This window comes from Lathamus discolor, chromosome 2 (genome assembly GCF_037157495.1).
Source record: "Lathamus discolor isolate bLatDis1 chromosome 2, bLatDis1.hap1, whole genome shotgun sequence".
Classification (NCBI taxonomy): domain Eukaryota; kingdom Metazoa; phylum Chordata; class Aves; order Psittaciformes; family Psittacidae; genus Lathamus; species Lathamus discolor.
Genome location: NC_088885.1, coordinates 85,694,119 through 85,715,395, shown reverse-complemented (window position 1 = coordinate 85,715,395; position 21,277 = coordinate 85,694,119). Strand labels below are relative to the sequence as shown.

The following is a 21,277-nucleotide window of genomic DNA, read 5'->3' as shown; positions in this document are numbered from 1 at the left end:
AATATGGAATTAACCTAGTGTCCAAAAACTACACTAATTCACTTTTCTACAATCTAATTGAAGGCAAAATCAAAAATTAGCTGTCCTGTCAGAAGTAAAGCCATAATAAAACTAAAAAGGTAAACAGACTGTTCCTGTAAAATGCATTTAAAATTCCCACATTGTTCCTGTAAATCATGTGAAATTTCAGTTCAGGAAAAATGCATCATTCATGTGAATTTCCTTCTCTCCCATTTCAGCGCTTGTGAACCCTGTGACAGCCATGATCCAGCTGATTTTGCTGGTGGATCCTGTGCATGTGTGTGGAAATGTGACACAATTGTGCCAAGGATTGGGCTAAAGAGCATTAGACAAGATGACATGTATTTTCAAGACAGATGATGTCTAGCATACAAGACATCACCCTAGTGCTACCAGACAGTGAGCACAAGCAGCTAACTGTAACACATAAGTAACTGCCAAAAGTACAAACGATAGCACCCATTTTCTTATATTTACATAGATTAGAGGACATTCCTTCTTAATGTGAAGCTGGGCAACAAGAGACAGCAGGTAGCAGTCAACATCCACCAATTTGACCAGTCTACTGAAAAATGTCGTGAACATTTACTAATTACCTACAATGAACCCAGGAATTCTTTTTTGGGAAATAAAATTTTCTATTTTATTATGAACTTTCATTTCATAACGGGATTAAAAAAAATACACCACCCCTACTTTTATATGCACCATACTTATATTGCGTGCTTTCATGACTATGTCTTTTGAAAAACTTTCCAAGTCTTGTACTTCTGCACACAGTAAATCACATATAAAGATGGATGAATGACAGCAGGGCAAGAGGAGGAGGCATTTAACAATGCTACTGTCCTTCAAGAGAAAACACTGAAGCTGTAACCAACTAACTATAATAAATGAGTACCTGACAAAAAGAAATGAACTGTGAAAGTAAAAAAGCTACACTAGGACAAATATTTCAAGAGTACTTTGTCATGGAAATCCGTGTGCAATCTTAGCTAAAAATGCTATTAGGCAGACGTTAAATGTTTTCATACAGCACATACAGAAGCAGTTAAAATACATGGATAATATTATTAAAAAAAAAAAGAGGAAACTTTCTTACCAATAATAAAAGACTTGAAAATAGAATATGAAGCTAATTAGGGAAGAAAATAGGGGAAAAAACCTAAACCCCACTAACCTCTAATATCATTAACTCATTTTTAAAGAGGGATATATTCCTCCCTGCTAGCTGTATGAGACAGAAACTTGGCCCAGACTTTGCTGGCAGAAGACAGGAAAATCTTTTTGTCCTACTCTGTGCCTGCAGGGCTGTGTGGGCACCAGTGAGCTATAGCTGGAAATTAGTATCACCTTGCACCTTGCTCTAGCTTTGAACCATCCTACTCCACTTGTGTGTTAGTTAGTATAATGTCCAGAGAAATATTCAAACTGGATAAAACTGATGGAACTGAATTAGTGACAGGCATCACATCCTTCTTACTTCAGTCTTTCTGAAAAGTCTCCATTTACCCCCAAATTAACTATCCACTTTGCTAATCCTCTCAGAAAGGGGGAAATCCACTTGATTGCGAGTAACGGACTTCCACCTTTCCTTCTCAAAGTGTTCTTACTACACTGTTTTTTCTGCTCAAGGAAAAATCTTACAAAGTGCTAACAATCCTCCATGGAGATGTGTAGTGGTAGTAAGAACACAAGTTCAACACTCACAGGGCAAAGTTTCACAAAACATGACATCCAGTAACGATGTGCTGCTTTTCAGGCTTCAACTCAGACATCGTGAGGGGAATGTAAACTAAGCAGACTTGGTAGTCTGCAGCCTAGTTCATCATGCTCCCCTGAAAGTCCTATTTTTATTTATTTACTTACTTCATCAGTAGGCTTCCTGAGAAAATACTTCAAAAATGGATAAAAATAATGAAGTTTGTTAAGTGTGGTTAGTGGGGGCTGCAGTTCTTAGGGCTTCAGTGCTAAGGGTATTAGCAGTGAGCGTTTCTCTGATGGAAAGGCATAAAAGCCTTCTTGCAGGAAAAGACTTGAGCACTGGCTCAACTTGAGCTGCTGGCATTACTCTCTTGCACTTGAAGTGAGATAGCTTATATGCCCAAACCATTCTGAAAGGGGGTGATAAAATGTTTACTCTGTGAAGTTGGCTGGTTCATCCAGAAGGATGAAGCTAGCTCAATGTACTTCAAACAGGTATCTCTACTGGAATTCCTCTGACTGCGTGAAAAGACCAAATGATCTCACTCCTATGGGAAGTTTCTTCAGATTTGAAGCAGTCCACCGTAAGATAAGGGTGAAAGCTGCAGAAGTATGCCCTGCCTTTCCTTCACTATGCAGAGCTGTGTGTTTTCACACGTTCCTTTTTCACACTGCCTAATAATACAAACAGTTTTTAGAGGAAAAAAGCTAGTTAATATACAAATCAAGCTATGAGCACCAAAGATCCTGAACCTTAGGCAAGTATTACTTCATTATCGGTGGGGGAATTGAGTGGGCATACAAACTCTGGATGACTGCGTTTCTCATTGTCTTTGGGTAAATAAAACATCATCCTCTACTATCAGTCACCATGACCATGACTACAGAATAGTCAAAATCAGATTTTCTCTCATGCTGAGACAAACAGTATTTTCTGTGGAGCCAGACTGATTATACCAGTTTTTCAAAGCACCCATTTCAGAAGGACTATCCAATATTTTGGATAGTCAGCAAAGCAACAACAGAGGTACACTCTGGTTCCCGCTGGCACCTGGGCCCTTGCAATTCTTTCCAACAGACCCAGACAGTTGAGACAGAATTGGCTGCATCTCTCCAGTTTCCCGTGCAGTGACTGCATGGACGTGCTGACACATTCTAAAATACACGTGGTGCCACGCAGGCTTGGAGACTCTTCCCAAAAAGAAAATAGTGAAGCCACTGTCATACAGCTCTGCAGCTGGCCAGCGAGAAGGAGGCCAGTTGTAGTCAGCTGGGCTTGGAGTCAGCTCAAATCAAGTCAGCTGGCCACCAAGATTCAGATCATACTTTATTACAGCGCCTGCCAAGCTAACATTCACTACTGAATAAAGGAAAACTGTTCTGAAACGAAAAAAATCAAAACCACAGAATCTAAACCCTTTCACAAAACAATTTCACTTTCTTCAGAGCCTTCACATCCACAAGGCTTAAACCGCCGACAGAAGTAAATATAAATTAACAGTACCTAACCATGCAAATATGAGAGGACATTTAATTTTCACATTAGGCACAAGTTAACAGCAGGCATTCAACCTGAAAGGAATTAAACCCTCCAAAAGTGGGGAAAACAGTAATTTAAAACATACTTGAGATAGTCAACACATCCCTAATCCATGGTACACCATGAGCTATTCAGCCTAAGAGGCTGCAGTTGATAGTTTTACCATCATCGCTGCGCCTAAGAATATCCTAAGATGAAAGCAAAGGTACTGTGGCACTTTGGTTCTTTTATATGTGCACGTATAATTTCCAGCAACAGTAAATTAGTAAATTACAGGAAGAACACACTCCTGCCACAGTAGCAAGTAAATATTTCTGTTTAAGAGAACAGGAACTGAATTCCAGCTAGGTCCTAAATTATCAGACTCTGATGTATAGGTCCAACATTTCTAATTTTTATTCAAACTGACGCCCCACTGCAATATAAATGAGCTTCCTTGTTTGTCCAGGGATTACTTAAAAAGTATTTTGAAGATGGATGCCCATACATCACTTTTTAGCTATCCCAGTGCAAAATCAGTACACTGGGAGCTCCTTCTGCACCAGAAGGTAGATTTAGGAAGAGTAGCCCAGCCTCTCTTATCAGGTAAAATGATGGAGGAAGGAGGTACGCTTTAAGTAGAGGAAAGTAAAAAGTGTCTGGAATTCTGCTGTACTAGTTTTCAGACCAAAGGAGAATACAAAAGGCATTCCACAACAGCAGTGTAAAAACAAAATTTCTGGTTGAGATTTTGACCAGCTTGAGCCCAGAATGACCCTCCAGAGGTATGTGGAATTTGTAGTATCAGTCTGATAGGCTGAAGTAATGCTTTTACCAGAAATGCTGAAAGAGCATTAAACTTCAGAGTGCTATATGAATACCACTGCTATAATTAATTCAGTATGACCTTGCATAAACCTTATAGATTTGTTCATGAATATGCAAAGTGAGAGTAACTGCACTGTGAAGAAAAAGTGGGGTGCTTAAGTATCTGACACAGCTACACATTTAATTCTGCTGCTACTTTTCCCTTGAGTATCTTCTGAATAAAAATATTACTGCAGCAATCAGAGGACACTGATATATTCACACTAAAAGTTCCCTCTTCCCCCTAAACCGTAACATTAGATTTTTATTTCAGCTACATTTCTGAATGATCACAGCATTCAGTAAGGAACAGTCCCTCTTATACCTTTCAGAAATTCACCTCTGAAACTTTATGCTTAACTGGGATGCAGTTATTGTGGCCTCTCAGATTGGTTTGTGACTCTTCTTTAGACCGGACCTGTCAGCTTCTTGAAAGGTCAAATACATTTTTCACAGCAGACTGGCTTGTATTAATTTCCTATGATTTCTCCCATTCTTGTTTGTGGTTGGAAAACTAGGCATATGGTTGTGAACATTTACACATGAACTAGTTAAAGTTTTTGGCCTTGTTAAAAATACATTTTGCATAGCTCATGCCCATGAAAGCAGCCTCTTTGAAAGTCTTGATTTGGGGTTTATGAAATTTGACAAACTCATTATCAACCACATCAAAACCACAAATAATTTTCAAAGCTGGTAAATCAGTGACAGTTTAGAAACACTAAAGCCTCTAAAAATCAGGCTCTTGTACAGAAACCTAGTAATTGATTAAAATGCCCGCCATTAAAGTAAATGCAACATAAGAGTTTACTCCTTTTTACAGTGTTTTAAAAGAAAAGAAACAACAGTTCCGCTCATTTTCCCTCCTGTGAACTATGCTCCTGTCTGCTACTCTTGGACGCATTATCAAACTTACTGCAGAGTTTATCAAAATTCAATTTGTACAAGAAATACAGAACTTCTGAGCTAATGTATTTAAAAGTAAGCGATATGCCATTCAGCTGTAACCTGGAAGGACAAGATTTAGAAGTTGTGATCGAGATACCTTCGGTTATATTAAACTGGCAATTATCTGGTAGTCATTTGTACATACAGTGAGTACCAGGAATCCTCAGTTTCTTTAAAATGTTGCTGACATATGCCTCTCAGTTCCTCAACAACTTGTTGCTGGGACCCAGGAGCGTAAATGATAGATTTTAATAATAATATTAGTTAAAAGGGATTAAACTTCACAAAATCAGACATTACAGCTAAGTTTTTCCTTAGCTTCTTGTCAAGTCTATCCTCAGCACTTACTGCCAACTCCAGGTCCTAGAGGAATTATCAAGCTGAGGAGAGCTCTCGAGTGTGTGTTTCACAACATACCAGTACAGCCAATATAACCCTGGACACCACAGGGGTTATACAACATCCTAGCTGTGGTCAAATAAGGTTCAGCCCATGGTGTGCAACTTCACAGACTACATAAATCATAACCTCTGCTTCACCACAATACACTCATAGAATATAGCTAGATAATTGGCATCAAATCTGCTGATCTAATGGTCCTCAGATATTGATTTGATTATACCACTTTGTAATTTTCATAGCTGAAAATGCATTAAAAAGACAAGAACATTGGTGATTACCCTTTTCTCCAATATTAGACTGGATTTGAAGAGGGTAAGAGGAGGAAAAATTGTGGGTTTGGATTTGGACAGCTTCCTCTCTACAAGCAGATAACCCTGCCTCAGTATCTTTCTAGGTAGTTGTCTCTCTCTCATGCCACTTGCTTGCTGTAGGTGTCTGTAGTAAAAGTCTCTCCCTCGAGTAGGCGGCCAGAAGAAATACACAATTAATAGGAGTTTTGTCCTAATTTTGAATTGTAATTGGCTTCTTGATGGAGCACGGACTTTCTGCTACCTGATGCACAAGATTGCAAGGTCAGCCTCAGAAGAGCTCCTGAGCTCTAGAAAAAGCAAGGGAAACACTGAGATCAGTTGTCAAGTCCAACAGCTTTATATCCACTACAGCACGGATAGGGACAGACAAAATGTGACCGTTGTGCTGGCAGAAGAAGAATCATGTATCAGCAGCAAAGTTCTACTGTAAAAAGCCAGCTCTGTTTATGCACAACTGAAGATATTTCGAGCTTTTACCAGTCAGTAAAGACAGAAACATCTTACAGCTTCAATAATCACTGCTTCTGTATCTATGCATACACACACAAACACATATATGCACATGCACCCGTATCAGTTTAGCTTTGTAATAAACGTTTCATTTATGTAAAAATGTTTCTTCATATATATGCATGTTTCTTTAGAAACTAAACAGATGATGAATAATACAGCCTGTGCTATTTATTTTATGCTGCTCCCACACCTTTTGTCAGTATGCAGCAGAATGTTTTGAAAATAACAGATTATAGAAGTTCCTAAGAACAGGAATCAATAGATTTTGGATGCTTAGAAGAGAACTGGACGAGAAGTAAGACAGTGAGATAAATGAATTAGCTGTAAATGTCTGTGCAACAGATAATTTACCCACAAAACAGTCACAAAAAGAACACAAAAAGTTTTAACAACTTAATTTCTTCCCAAAATCTGATCTCTCCAGAGAATACTATTGGGTCAGTTACATTTAATTCATATTTTAAAAGCTCTCTTCCCCTTTGCTTTTCTACTCTGAGAGCTTGCTATATGTTTTTCAGCTGAAAAATAATTCATGTGGAAGGTTTGACAAGTATGAACATGTGAAGTATGGAAATTTGAAAGGTATGGGGCTTTACAAACAAAACCAATTTGAATTGCACTCCCATGCAATTTTAATCAACTAATGAGGGGAGGTAAGTATTCTAACATAGCTTTGATTTTTACAATTGCTCCTGTACCTTCAGTGTATGATGAACATTTAAGAAAAACATGAAAGAAAAAAAAAAAGTCATCATTTTATGATTTTGCATCTAAAACCAGATTAGGATCTTAAACCAGTAAATTCTTAAAATCCTTTGAAGTCCTCACATGAGATTCTATGAACTTAAATTCATTTTAAATTCATAGCTGAAACAAGGTTCCAGACTTCACTTCAGGACAAAAACTCTCCAGAGGATTTTTGCGCATATTCTTTGAACAGAGACTTAGTTCTGTGATAAGTAATCTGGAGCTTCAGGTTAAGACAACATTATGCAATGATGTTGATTTTTAAATTTCATGTTAGGGATTGTAACACCCCTTCTCCCCTCCTCCAATAAATAACAGGGATTCCAAATTCAGTTTTCACCCGACTTTCCCTAATAAGTCTAAATGAATCAGAATGTGTAAGACAAAGATGCAGTACTTCCCTAGCACAAGTAAAGCAGTCACAGCTGAAATCCAAAAGGAAACACAGAAGTCAGACTTTCACAGAACTTAATGAGGCAAGGTACTATGAGGCAAGGTACTAGTATCTCCGCGGGGAGGTAAGTAAATCAGGTGATTAACTCAAACACATCTCACACTGAGGTCTGGCAATTTATGAAAGATGAATTTTCAGATTAAATTTGTAATGATAGGTATAACGCTCGATTTGGAGCTTTGAATTATCTAAACCATTTCACAGTATTCAAGTTCTGTAAAATCAATTAGTACAATATTGTATTAAAGCTATTTCCTTTTTTCAATTCACCAAAGTGCACAAAAAGCAGTTTGTAAATAATGTCTTTATGGAAGAAAAATAAAATATGAAAAGAAGGCTTGATGTTGCTGCTGTTTTTCAGCTGGATTACTGCATGACTGGAATTGCAGACTTAAGTACTTGGTTAGGAATGATAATGAATAAGCAGGTAAGAGTACTAAAAATTGTAGCTAATAAGCAACTCCTTAATTGAAAAGACATAAGAAACTCTCATCAAGAAACTGAGAAAACAAAAGATCAGCAGAAAGAATAATTCATATACTGTAGTGAAAAAACATAAACCAAAGATCTGACTATTCCCATAGAATGGCTATTGCAAACCACTTATTAGCCCTGCACATGGGATAGATTATATTACAGCACCTCTCATATATTATTTAAGGTTTTCAGCAGTGAACGCATCAGAAAATCAAAAGCACAGAAGACTGAAAAAACCCCCCAATTCCTCCTGACATAATTGCTAGCATTAAACCTTATGCAATATAAACTGATGCCTCTAAAATCTGTCAACATTACACATTCAGAAACATTTGTGAAGTATTCTGAACACCACCACTTCTCCTATGATACTGAGTATCATCACTGATAAGCCTGATGCTACTGAATTTTAACCACTGCCACTTCAAAAAGAACTCTAGTAAAAGCAGATCCGCCCCCCCCCCCCCCCCCCCCCGACAGAGAACAACCAAACTGGTCTTAGAAGAAATTCTGCCATGGAAGATGGCAATAGACCATTCCATTTCTAGATAAACACAGCACTATCTCAGCCAGCAACATTACATCTTCCTGATTTACATTACCTTCCTTGTCCAGTGAGATCTTGAAATGGGAATAGGAGGCTTGTAACTAGTCACAAGTGGAAAGTGTGAGAGCTGTTCTGTTTATTGGGGGTGGTGAGTGTTTAAGGAATGCTAGCTACAGTACTAGCATATGCTACTCCAATCATCTCCACAGAGCTTTCTGCTCTCTTTTTTTTCTGGCATTCACAGTTTCCTTCAGCCTACAGTCCCAGTATCATACATGCATTCAATGCAAAAATCCAGTTACCATCTCAGAGGTCAACTTACACTCTTCTCTCTTGACAAACTCCAAGTTGACATTCTGCTCAGAGAGAGACAGATTTTCAACAGCAACCGGGGAAAGGTAAGCAAGACTGCTTCCTCTGGTATGAAGCAAGTTTAAGTTCAACCCTCTAAAAAAGTTCTGGCTCTGTCAAAGAGCATCCACACAGAACAAGTGGGATGAAATTGTCTAGAGAAGACAGACAAAGGCCAAATAAGTATCTGAAGTTGCTAGAGAGGGCAGAAAGATGTATCTGGGAAATCGGGAGGGTTTTTTATCAGAAAGATATTACAAAGCTATAATATGGTTGGAGAGTCAACCTGCTCAGGACAGCCATTTGAGCTACATAGTTACAGCTACCCGTGAAGGAGTCAAGAGTTGTAATATGCAGTCTTTTGCAGGCAGATATGAGCTTATTTTGCATGAGCAAACTAGAAGCCATTGTGCTATGACAGCATACCATTGAGCACTTGCTGCAAAGCAGTGTGTATTAGATCAGGCAACATACCATTCTCATGTGGCCCCAAGTCCTCGGGCTGACGCAGGGTGCAGGCTATAGTAACTCATATCAGTTTGCAAATGGGTGTACACATACACTCACAGAAAAAAAAAAATAAAAAGAAGAAGAAAGATTTCAAGACCAATGTGCAACGAATCCATCAACTGTGAGGTAAGAAGAAGTAAGGTTTGCAGGATCAGGGATCGGTATGAGTCCCTGAGAAGAGGCTGGGAAAAATTAACATGAAGACAGAGCTTATGGTGTGGGCAGACCAACACTGGACATGCTCATTCAGCGAAAGGGTATCACTAAGCCCCAGATTTATAATGGACATTTTTTCACTTCTTTCAGAGGCAGCTCTTCAACTGACATAGGTTAAACATGGGAAGTGTGAGACACGTGACATGGTACAGGTCTTTACGGAATGACTTTCGTCATTTCGAAACAACTTTTTTTTGAGCAACTTTTCTTCTAGAGATTTCAGTGCAAAGCAACACAATTATACTACCAAACGCTCTTCAAAATCAATTCAACTCTGGGACAAATATCTAGCTTCAGTCACATATACCAACAGCTGATATTCGCATACACATATCTGCATTTAAGCCCAATATAACTATATATTTACAATATGGAAGTTATTACCTTCTATCTTTCATTCTCTTCCAATCACATACAAACTGTCAATAGTAGCTATTACTTTTCCCCATAAACTTTTCACATATTACTTATGAAAGGGAGACACTTAATTTGATGAAACAGCACAAAGACAAAAAGGTGCTTGCTATAGATATGTAAAAAAAAATTTCTATTTTACTTTGCCTGCTATCAATGTATGTTTTATTTAGCTCTTTGAAGGATATCTGGTTTGGATGCAGCATACAAAATAGACTGTACTACTGATACATACTATTCACCTAACAATTTTCCTGTGATGTATGTAAAAATATTAACAGAATCTGTAATATACAAGGAGAAAAAAAAATCAATGCTTAAAAGAACTTGCCTAATATGCTAAAATATTTCAACAAAATGATATTCAGAAATTGCTATGACTCAAGCCTTTGTAAGGTTTTGTCAGAACTGAAACTCTTCTTACTCATCCTATTTTCATCCTCACATCTACAGCAATTTTTAGGAATGCAGAGATCATATTGCACATATTTATATAAGTGCACCTTGGTGTTGCATATACAAGCTTGATATACAAATATAAACATACTTGTTAAGGATCTATTTAAGTGTTTAAGTTGCACAACGTTAAACTGGTTGGTTTCTTATTGAAATCTATTTCTCACCTTCACAGAGCAGAAAAAATCTACTTTAAATATTTATCATAACTCCAGCAATGGCATCTGGAACCTGTAAGTCTTGTGAGTATCTTGCTTACTTTTTTGCACTTATTAAACTGGGTGTAATAGTGAGAACATACCGACTTCACTTAAGTAACTGAGGAAATGAGGCACATCTACAAGATGAAAAACACCATTATATACAAGCTTGGATGAGAAGACTGGTCGAAGCTGCTTAAGAAAGAAAAACAGAAAACCCACAGCAACTCTTCTAGATTGTCTTCTAAACAGCTTGAAGCTTGTTTTCTAATTAGTTTCCAACTTCAAATTTACAGCACTGAAAGTCATCGTCTCTGCTGACGCATTAACCAATTATTTACGACACAGATGCCTAAGAATGAGAAATGCCAATTCAAGCCAAAGCGAGATGATTAAGGAAAAGCAAATGTTTTGCAGTACTCACCTTAGGCACCCAGTGGCATTGCGCAGCACCTGTGATGAATGGAGCTGTATTTTATGATCATCCTGGAGCGGAGAGTTTTCCCATCCAGAGTGAGGAATGATCACTGCATTGGTCAACACTGCAAGGGCATCCTGGATGATTGGCATTTTCAGTGCATCACAGGAGGATAGATTCCAGAGAACTCCTACAAAAAAACCCCAAGTAACAAATAATTAATATTTCTGCAAAAAATATTGAATACGTTTCATTTAAAAAAATACCAGCAAAACATTTCACAACATGGGTGTGCTTACTAAAGCTGTTTCTGTCAAGAAAAATGCCCCTGCAATTTAAATGGGGCTGAATGACACCCTCACAGTTTTGCAGTGCAAATACGACTTTGAATACACAAATAATCAAAGCAACACTGGAAATTTTTGAGAACTAAACCTAAAAAACGAGCAGGTGGTTATGATCTCGGCCTGTTTAGACTGTGAGCCACACATGGAATGAAGAACTATTACACACTTTTTTTTAGGGCTTGGACTTCAGATTTCTGTCTTCTAAATGAAAATAATAAAAACCAACAGCAGAAAATAGGTCCTGATTTACGCTGTCATGTTGATAGATAAGCAATTAGAGAACAAACCCACAACTCTGTGATCTTCACTGTAATGAAAGTAACTGTCTAGGGTAGGCGGTACTACAAGCAAAAAGACTTCCTCCACAACCTGATACGGTAGTATGGTATTAACCCAGCCTTCAACAAGTCATTTCTTATTTTGCAAATATTTTACTACTCAAAGTTACAGAATACTACTAGTTTTGCACAGAAACAACCAGCTTAATTGGGCAACTCACAAGAAGATTTGCTGGAATTAAAACCAAAACCCTTCTGTTAAAATGCATCATGTGCTGAAGAAAAGGAAGAGCAATCAAAAGCCAAAGCTTTCTGAGCACAGTCGCAAGGATCAGGGCCACTGCTGATGTGCCACACAGAAAGCAGGAGAGACACTTTTAGGGGCAAAAGAGACCCTGCTTTTCATTCCCTTTTGCATATCTGTATATTTGCTGGAAAAGTACATTTGATTTCTGTGCTGTGCCAAAACCCTGCTGCTGCTGGGCAGCAGTGCTGCCCTAGTGCTGCTCCCAGTGTTGGTGGAAGGCCAAGGACAGCACACTGCTCTGAAGAAGCAGTGGCCTTTATTCTAGCTGAATGTCCTCCCAAGGGTAGCTGGAAGAGCAAGCCTACCTCTTCCTCCCCTCCCCTTGTCAACATACGCCCTCTCCTCTAGAGTCCAGCTCTGCTCCTTGTTACTTTTCCTCCTGTACTGACAGTAGCCTGATCACACACTAACCCTGAGTGACAAAACTGAGTTTTGCTTTTATGGCTACCAAGTCTTGAACCAACACAGAGATTCATAGAATTGTAGAATGGTTAGGGTTGGAAATGACCTTAAGATAATCTAGTTCCAACCCTCACTAGACCATGTCACCCAAGGCTCTGTCCAACCTGGACTTGAACACTACCAGGTATGGAGCATTATCATCATTATACACATGAGGTTACAAATATGAACACTATGAACAAATATGAGCAAAAAACAAAGCGAGTGGTGGTGGGAAGAAACTGCTAAAGACCTTGTGAACATTGACTTCAGACATTTATAAATATAAGCAGCAAGAACACCACTTGCTCAAAGCTTTCTTTAGCATTCTGTGTTCTGAAGTAGGTGCAATTAACAGGAATGAACCTACATTTTTGGGTTTCCCTTTAAAATTAATTACCTCTATGGGGAGACTATTTCAGTTATACAATTTCATATTTTGATTATTTTATATGGAACTATACGCAAAGACAGTTATGCATTTTAATGTGAAAATTTTGCTTAGCATACTAATAAAAAACCCAAAACACCTTAAAATAATCTGAATATGGTAAACAGGCAGAAACTGACAGACTTCAGCTACAGACCAAAGAAAAGAAAAAAGGCAGAAGTAAGAACAGTGTTCATATTTTAAGAATAAGTGCTTTAAAGGAAAAAAATCTTTGAATTCTGTTCTGAATACCTTTATGAAAAATAAAGACCTTCATAAAGATATCAAATCAGAAAGATTATATAGCTTATAAAGATATCTATAATCACTTTTCTATGATCTGCTCTTTGTATCTTTATTGACACATCTACTATTCCTGAAATGCTAGTATTTTGGTGGTTTTAGTCAGCACAAACAACAATGTGGCTGGTTTGGTTTGTTGGGTTTTTTTTTTACATCTATCCAGACAGGTGTAACTGACATGCATGGTATAAAAGCAGAGAAACTGAATGCGAATCTTTTTCCTTCAAGGTCCAATCTAATCCTTAAGCAAGACAGTGTGTTACTCTTTGTGAAGAAGTCCCACTGTGGAAGTGAAGCAGAAAAGAGTGCTTTAATGGCAACAAAAGAGTATTTTGGGTTTCAAGAACTACTCATAAACTGGAAAAGATGAAAAAGCCCCACAAAAGAAGCAAACATAACAGCTCTGCCTAGAAAAATACTTCAAAATGTGTCTGTCTACTCTATTTTCTATTCGCTCTAAGTTCTTGCTAATTAAAAGTAAACTCACATAAGCATTGTGATAAGTTGCTATTCAGCGACACTTGAGAAGCCCAGAAATAGTCTTCGAGCCTTTTTTATCTGTTTAAAATCCACTTGACGTTACACATGAGCTTTTGCTCAATAAAATGCCATAGTAACGGGTGAGGTCCAAATCCAAATAAAACCCTACATATTCACCCATGAGCCGAAAAGTGGGGTCTGTTTTCATTAACTGGAAATTAAACCTTCCCAGTAAGAGGATGAAGCATTCACCAGACCAAATCAGTAGTTCTACCTTCTCCTAAAAGGAACCTAAATCAAGGCAGAATCAAGCAAAACAGCATTGCCCAGTAAGCCTGAAACTGTCTTTGAAGTTTCTGTACCTACACACAGTTTTAAGGAGTAAGATAATCTTTCACACTAGAATGTTTTACCTGATTTTAAGTCTTTGAATACTACCAACCGCATTAATGGAAACAACAATTTTATTCTGACAAGTTGTAATTTATTCTCACAAGTAGGGGAGTCCGTCACTTGCTGAGGCTGGCATTTTAAGTGCTCCTTGTACCCTTCCTTAATTAAAGATTTGCAATTATGAAAGGGCACTGTCAATTCACTTCCCATTACTTTTCCTGAGCACGACCTGGAGATAGATTTATGTGGGGTCTAAGAAGATGATCCATTGCCTTGTCTTTGCAAGGGAAAGTGGTAAAAAAACCCAAACAACCTTTTACCTGAGGCACGTTCCATTACGGAGCTGCCTCTTCTCCACAAGACTATGATCATATTTTCCAAGCACGTACGCACTAAGACTGTTGTAAGGATCTGGTCACTGAGATGATATGCCACCCTTACTCTGAAAGCCCTGAATGCATTGGGTTTGAGCACAATGAGCAAGTCTGGAACAGCCTTGACTGCCCCCTAAATCATTTGTGTGTCATCAGCTGCCCACAGGGAGGTAAGGAGGAGGTAAGACTCAGCACACCAGCGATTCGTCACAATAGTGGAAACCATCCTACTGTGCATCTATTGGTAGAGAGCTGCTAATCCAATGAATCAATAGTCCAGCTCAACAGTCTAGCATCCACAGACTGACTCTTGGGAGAGAAGGGAAAGAAAGACCTCATCAGATCAGTGTTGAATACCTCTTAATCAACTGTGTTCACAGTATCTTACCTCTTCCTTGATTTTAAGGTTGTGAGGCATTCAGAGTGGACACTTTGTCTCCCCAGTTGCCAACCACTTTAGGTTGTGCTGGATGCTTCGTAGAGAAATACCTCAATACCTACACCAGACTGATCATGTTTATTCGCAGGTTACAATTTCTCACCCGTACACATAACAAACTAAAGCACATGGGAAAAGCCTCTTGCAATCTCATTTTGAGTTGAGAACTAATGACAAACTGGTACTGAAAGCACTCAGGTGGTTTGGTTTTGGGATCTCAGTACCAGTTCTGCAGATATGAGATGACGGACTCTTAAGAGTAATCTGCAGAAATGCTCACTATGGAGATCTCGTTGTACTATGTTACTTCTTATCAGAGCACATGCATCTACTATGTTCAACAGGTCATTTAATGCACTAAATGCAAATCTTTTATAAAAAGGCCTTACACTGATCAAATTTAAAACAATCAAATTTAAAAACTGGTTATAAATTTTGAAAAAGATTATAATCAGTCTTGTCAAAGACATATTACAGACACAGTTTATAAAGAAAACCACACATAGATCTTAGTAAAGACAATTTAAGTTTGTTGCCACTGGAAGAGGGAATTGAGAGAACAGAGAACGAGGAAAACTTCAATTTCTCTTTCTCTTAGCCAAAGTCCAGAAGATTGAAGACAAGACCAACCCTTTTAGAAGTGGGCTGAAAAGAGTTACTACTGCTTAGCACACACAGGTTATCCACCATGCTTTCAGCTTAGAAACAACATACCTTTTTATATAAATGAATTTAAGCTATTATAATAGATACTATATCACCTTAAAGAAACAAAGCAAAACAAATTCAAAAAATTCTAAGTAACTCAATTTACTAGAGCAGTCTGAGCGAAAACCCTATCATCTCTGAATTAGGTTGGGGCTCAAACTTATCCTGATTAAACTCTTCACTGAATTTTTTAGCCAGTGTTTTACTTAGAACTGGTACTCACACATGTGTATCTATAGTCAGATACAACTGAAGACCTCCTGAGCCACATGATATCCTTATTCCATTCAAAGTTAAGAAAATAGAGATCATACATTTGGATGCAAAAAATACCACGCTAGCAAGAAAGCATGTGCTATATTGGGGGAGTCTGAACAATTATGCAGTGTATGATTTAATGCTACCTCAAATTATAGAAATACAGAATCATAGAATAGCTTGGGTTGGAAAGGACCTTAGGATCATATAGTTCCAACCCCCCTGCCATGGGCAGGGAAACCTCACACTAAACCATCCCACCCAAGGCTCTGTCCAACCTGGCCTTGAACACTGCCAGGGATGGAGCATTCACAACTTCCCTGGACAGCCCATTCCAGTGCCTCACCACCATCACAGTAAAGAACTTCCTCCTAATATCCAGTCTAAACTTCTCCTGTTTAAATTTTAACCCATTACCCCTTGTCCTGTCACTACAGTCCCTAATGAAGAGTCCCTCTCTGGTGTCCTTGTAGGCCCCCTACAGACACTGAAAGGCTGCTATGAGGTCTCCACGCAGCCTTCTCTTCTCCAGGCTGAAAAGCCCCAACTTTCTCAGCCTGTCTTCATACGGGAGGTGCTCCAGTCCCCTGATCATCCTCATGGCCCTCCTCTGGACTTGTTCCAGCAGTTCCATGTCCTTTTTATGTTGAGGACACCAGAACTGCACACAATACTCCAGGTGAGGTCTCACAAGAGCAGAGTAGAGGGGCAGGATCACCTCCTTGGACCTGCTGGTCACGCTCCTTTTGATGCAGCCCAGGATACGGTTGGCTTTCTGGGCTGCGAGCGCACACTGAAGCCAGCTCATGTTCATTTTCTCATCAACCAACACCCCCAAGTCCTTCTCTGCAGGGCCGCTCTGAATCTCTTCTTTGCCCAGTCTGTAGCTGTGCCTGGGATTGCTCCGACCCAGTTGCAGGACCTTGCACGCGTCATGGTTGAACTTCATAAGGTTGGCATCAGCCCACCTCAGAAGCGTGTCAAGGTCCCTCTGGATGGCATCCCTTCCCTCCAGCGTATCAACTGAACTTTTTATGACTTTTATTTTATGACTTTCGTATCTATAAACAAGCCTCTAAGAACAAATTAAGACTAAAAGTATAAGCAGAAACCACGAAACTGGAAAAGTCCGCTTTTTCAAAAAGCACTGCCCCTGTCACACTGCCACTATGTATTTTACTTGTCTTACTGTTCTGCAAAAGACATACTTTGCCAAATAAATTGGAGGGTAAAAGGACTGTTAAGTAAACAAATCTTACTGGGAGAAACAAGGCCGATTCTTTCCAATTTGGTAAGTTTAAATCAACCTGAAATTTATATGAAGATTTAGCTTATTCAGTATTCTTGTAAAAATAAAAATCTAAAAGCCTTCCAACTCATTTAGGCTTTTCTTTTTCATCTTAATTTAATAGTTTGGTTCTGGACTGATGCAGAATGTAATTTGGTAGTGCTGGGAGTATGCATGCAAGGAGGAGTTGGAAGGCTTTTTTTTGCTTATATGCTGAAGGCACACAGGTACTATGGGGAGTTTCCCTTATGAACATGACAATTATGATTTAAATCTGAGAGCTAAATACTGTGCACAGAGCACAAGGGATCTTTTGCTGAAGTCCTCAGGAAAAGCATCTTCTACCCCAAGCTCTCAAGTGCTAGAAAAGTCATTTGCTGGCTCTTACTGCAGCTTTGATGCTCAGAGCCCCTTGTAATTGTAACGCTGCTCTGCAGAGCTGGATCTGCTCCCTGGCAGCAGGGTGGGGGCTCCCGAATGTATTACAGCAGCTCTGTTGTAGAGGTGCTGAATATCAACCACACCATTTCTTAATACAAAGTACAATAAGGCTTCACACCCAGCTCAGCTGTCAAGGTGAAGAAATGGTCTGGGTAACAGACCTTCTGTAGGAAACAAGTGTCTGATTTGAATTCTGGCACCTGAGCAATTAACAGTTCTTAAGACAGCTCCTTATATGCACACTGTAAAAACAAGTTTAAAATTGGCATACCAGAGGGTAAGTTTCACCAATTTTCTTGAAATAATTTTTATTCTACTTACTGAATGCATTATCTCTATGCAGCTTCCTGTAATTCTCTTATTTACATGCACAGAGAGGTTTTCTATCTGTGTATAAGATGACCCATGAAAAGTGCAAGCTGGTAGAAGCTGGGTTGCAGTAAAAGTCATAAGCAGGCAGGAGTTTAAGAAACAGTAAGTGAAGTTACAGCCAGACACGTTTTTTTTCTCTTTGTAGCCACTCAGAGCCTTAGAAAGCAAAATCTTCCACAGAGAATAATTACAAACGCAGACTGATGTTGACTACATGAAGTACATGACTACATATAATAGAAGCAATATAAACATTTCCTCTGAATAGCTAAGTCTGTGTCAGTTATTGCTCCTTTAATTCCAAAATTTCATCTAAGATCTTACTAAAATAAAAAGGAGGAGTCAATTTTAATACTGCGTGCAAACAAATTCTGTCCAAACGCTATCGCATTAACTGGAAAAGTCTGTATTCTTCTCACAGGACTGAATTTTGCCCTAACATTGCTTCTGTCTCTCTGATGTACACTTTAAAATAAAGTGTAACTGTGGAAGGGAAGACCCGCCAGCCAAAAATGTTGGACAGTTATTAGCTTTAATGTTAGACAGCAGAGGAATGACTACAAGAGCTGATTCAATTACTGTGGAAACACCAGCGGTTCCTGCTTAACTTGTCTTCCTAACTGATGAAATGAAACTGGCCCTGTGAAACAGAGAGGCCAAACCAAAAGCAATTAATTCTAAGTGAGAGAAACACAGAAAAAAACCCAAATCAACTGTTTTCAAACAAAATTTCATCCCAAGAAATGACTAATGGCAATCCCGTTCCCAATTAAATACTTTATTAGTAAACAAGGATACATATATGAATGGAAACATTTTTTTTCCAATGCTTACTCATGTATTTTACTGAAGAATTTTTTCCAGCACACAAAATCCAAACATATTTTTGGTAACAGACCCTAATACAGAGGATGAAAATGTTCTGCTTCTAACTGAACATCCAGTTACAGCTCTTGGTACCAACCTCCTTTCTCGCAAGAACCCATTAATAGGTTAGTCCTATCAATAAGGTTGCAGGTACAGGCAAAATCAAAAGCTCAGTGTACAGCTGCCAAAAAAAAAAAAAAAATGGAAAAAAAAAGAAGCAGGAAACACTGATTTATTAAGCTAAATCTTGAAATTGTTATACCAGATAAAGACAACATTGAAAATAAGATTACTTGGAAAGTAAAATGGGAAGTCAACCTATAAGCAAAAACAATTAATGGCCACAGTAAAAAAACTGATTTCACTATCATAACCCCCATTTTCAAGAAGGGGAAAATGGAAGACCCAGGGAATCACAGACCAGTCAGTCTCATGCCTGTGCCTGGCAAAATCTTGGAGCACATTCTCCTGGATGGCATGCTAAGGCACATGAAAAACAACAAGGTGCTTGGTGACAGCCAGCATGGCTTCACTAAGGGGAAATCCTGCCTGACCAATTTGGTGGCCTTCTATGATGGGGCTACGGAACTGATGGACAGGGGTAAAGCAGTTGATGTCATCTACCTGGACTTGTGCAAAGCCTTTGACACTGTCCCACATGACATCCTTCTCTCTAAATTGGAGAGACATCAATTTGATGGATGGACCACTCGGTGGATAAAGAACTGGCTGGATGGCCACATGCAAAGAGTTGTGGTCAATGGCTCGATGTCCGGCTGGAGACCGGTAACGAGTGGTGTCCCTCAGGGATCGGTGTTGGGACCAGTCTTGTTCAACATCTTTGTCGGTGACATGGACAGTGGGATTGAGTGCGCCCTCAGCAAGTTTGCCGATGACACCAAGCTGTGTGGTTCGGTTGATATGCCGGAGGGAAGGAAGGGACCTTGGCACACTTGTTGAGGTGGGCTGCTGTCAACCTTATGAAGTTTAACCATGCCAAATGCTCCATCCTTGGCAGTGTTCAAAGCCAGGCTGGACAAAGCCCTGGGTGACATGGTTTAGTGTGAGGTGTCCCTGCCCATGGCAGGGGGGTTGGAACTTGATGATCTTAAGGTCCTTTCCAACCCTAACTATTCTATGATTCTATGATTATGATGTGAAAATATTTCAGCAGATCTTCAAACTTTCATTTTGTAAATAAAAAAGTGAAATATATAGATCTTTTTCTAAATGAAAACTATTTTCATAATAAAATGCAAGCATTTTTTTTTGTTGCTAATGGCAAACATTTCAAACTAGATAGTTTGAAATGTTTTCAACTGCAAGTGTTCAAAGAGTCCATCACTTGGGCAGGGACATGAAAATTGCACGCCCAGCTGATTTTTACCAAAGGATTACTACTTGCTAAAAAAGTTCAATACAGCTGTTATGTCAAGCCATATGCTGCAACAGATGTCCCCTATTTATCACTCCAGATTGCCTTGTTTGATATTTCTTCTTGAACTTAGATTTGACCAAAGTAAAAAAAGCAAAACAAGAAAACACCCCAAAATCATTTATGTGGTGTATCAAAAACCAAGTTATGAAATCGGTTTCACTGCCATATGACTCAAGACAACTTGAATGAATTTTCCATTGAAGATGCATCTCACTGATTGTATAAGAGAAAAATAGTTATTTCCCATTCAGATTTAGAAGTTCACTTGATTCATTCATGGGCATGATCCCAGTGGCAGGGATAAAAGGAGAGCAAAAAGGGATCACTTTGGGTTTCGTGCTGGGACTGAGCGCAGTAAATTCAGGACAAGTGAGTGGGAATGTGCTTGGGAACCATTTTAGCATTTTAGGAAGTGTCTCTTTTAAAACCTCTCTGTATTTAACAAGGAGCAGCAGGGTTTGAAGTAGTTAATCTGATAATTCAGGAACAGTTGAGAATTACTTCATGAATACAACAAATCGTACCGGTGGTTTTGCACATTTTCAGAGCCAAAATAGTGACAGCATATTGAGAAAGGGGGAAGAGATTGTTTTGTAATTAGACAGTAAATTGTAATAGATTTTGTATACAGTGATTCGGTTGAACTGTCAATATTGTTCACGTAACTGTTATTTGATAAGACAGCATCATTTCTGAGGCAAAATTGCACAATTTATTGAATTACTTTCAGACGTGCCATTACACATGAGCCATAAATAGGATGCGTTTTGAATGGCTCTGGAATTTCTTGAAGATGTCATAGCCTACATGTTGGAAATCAGTTTCCCAGCAACTTACGAGTGTAAGCTGTATGGCCTCTTTGCTTCCTGGTTTGCAAGGAAAATGGCTGTGAAGATCTGGTGTCTCAGGTAAGTGATTAAAAAATGGGTTCATAGGAAGACTTCCTAAACTGCCAGTTAATTCCTGCTCTTAATTTGTTTGGAAATCAGTTCATATTTTTAGATATGATGATGATGCTGCTTCCTGTGGGTGATACTA

General features: G+C 38.8%; 1 protein-coding gene across 12 annotated transcripts in view; it reads right to left on the bottom strand.

Annotated features, from left to right (window-relative positions):
- The window catches only part of CTNND2 (catenin delta 2), a 655,387-nt gene that overhangs the window by 119,698 nt on the left and 514,412 nt on the right, over positions 1-21,277 (bottom strand). For all 12 annotated transcript variants that reach the window (XR_010610081.1, XM_065667606.1, XM_065667609.1 and 9 more), the window contains one exon: positions 11,082-11,265. Coding sequence is in view for 11 of the 12 variants with exons in the window: in XM_065667606.1 (XP_065523678.1) it covers positions 11,082-11,265 (184 nt within the window). In the remaining variant the exon portion in view is untranslated. The remainder of the gene's footprint in view (positions 1-11,081; positions 11,266-21,277) is intronic.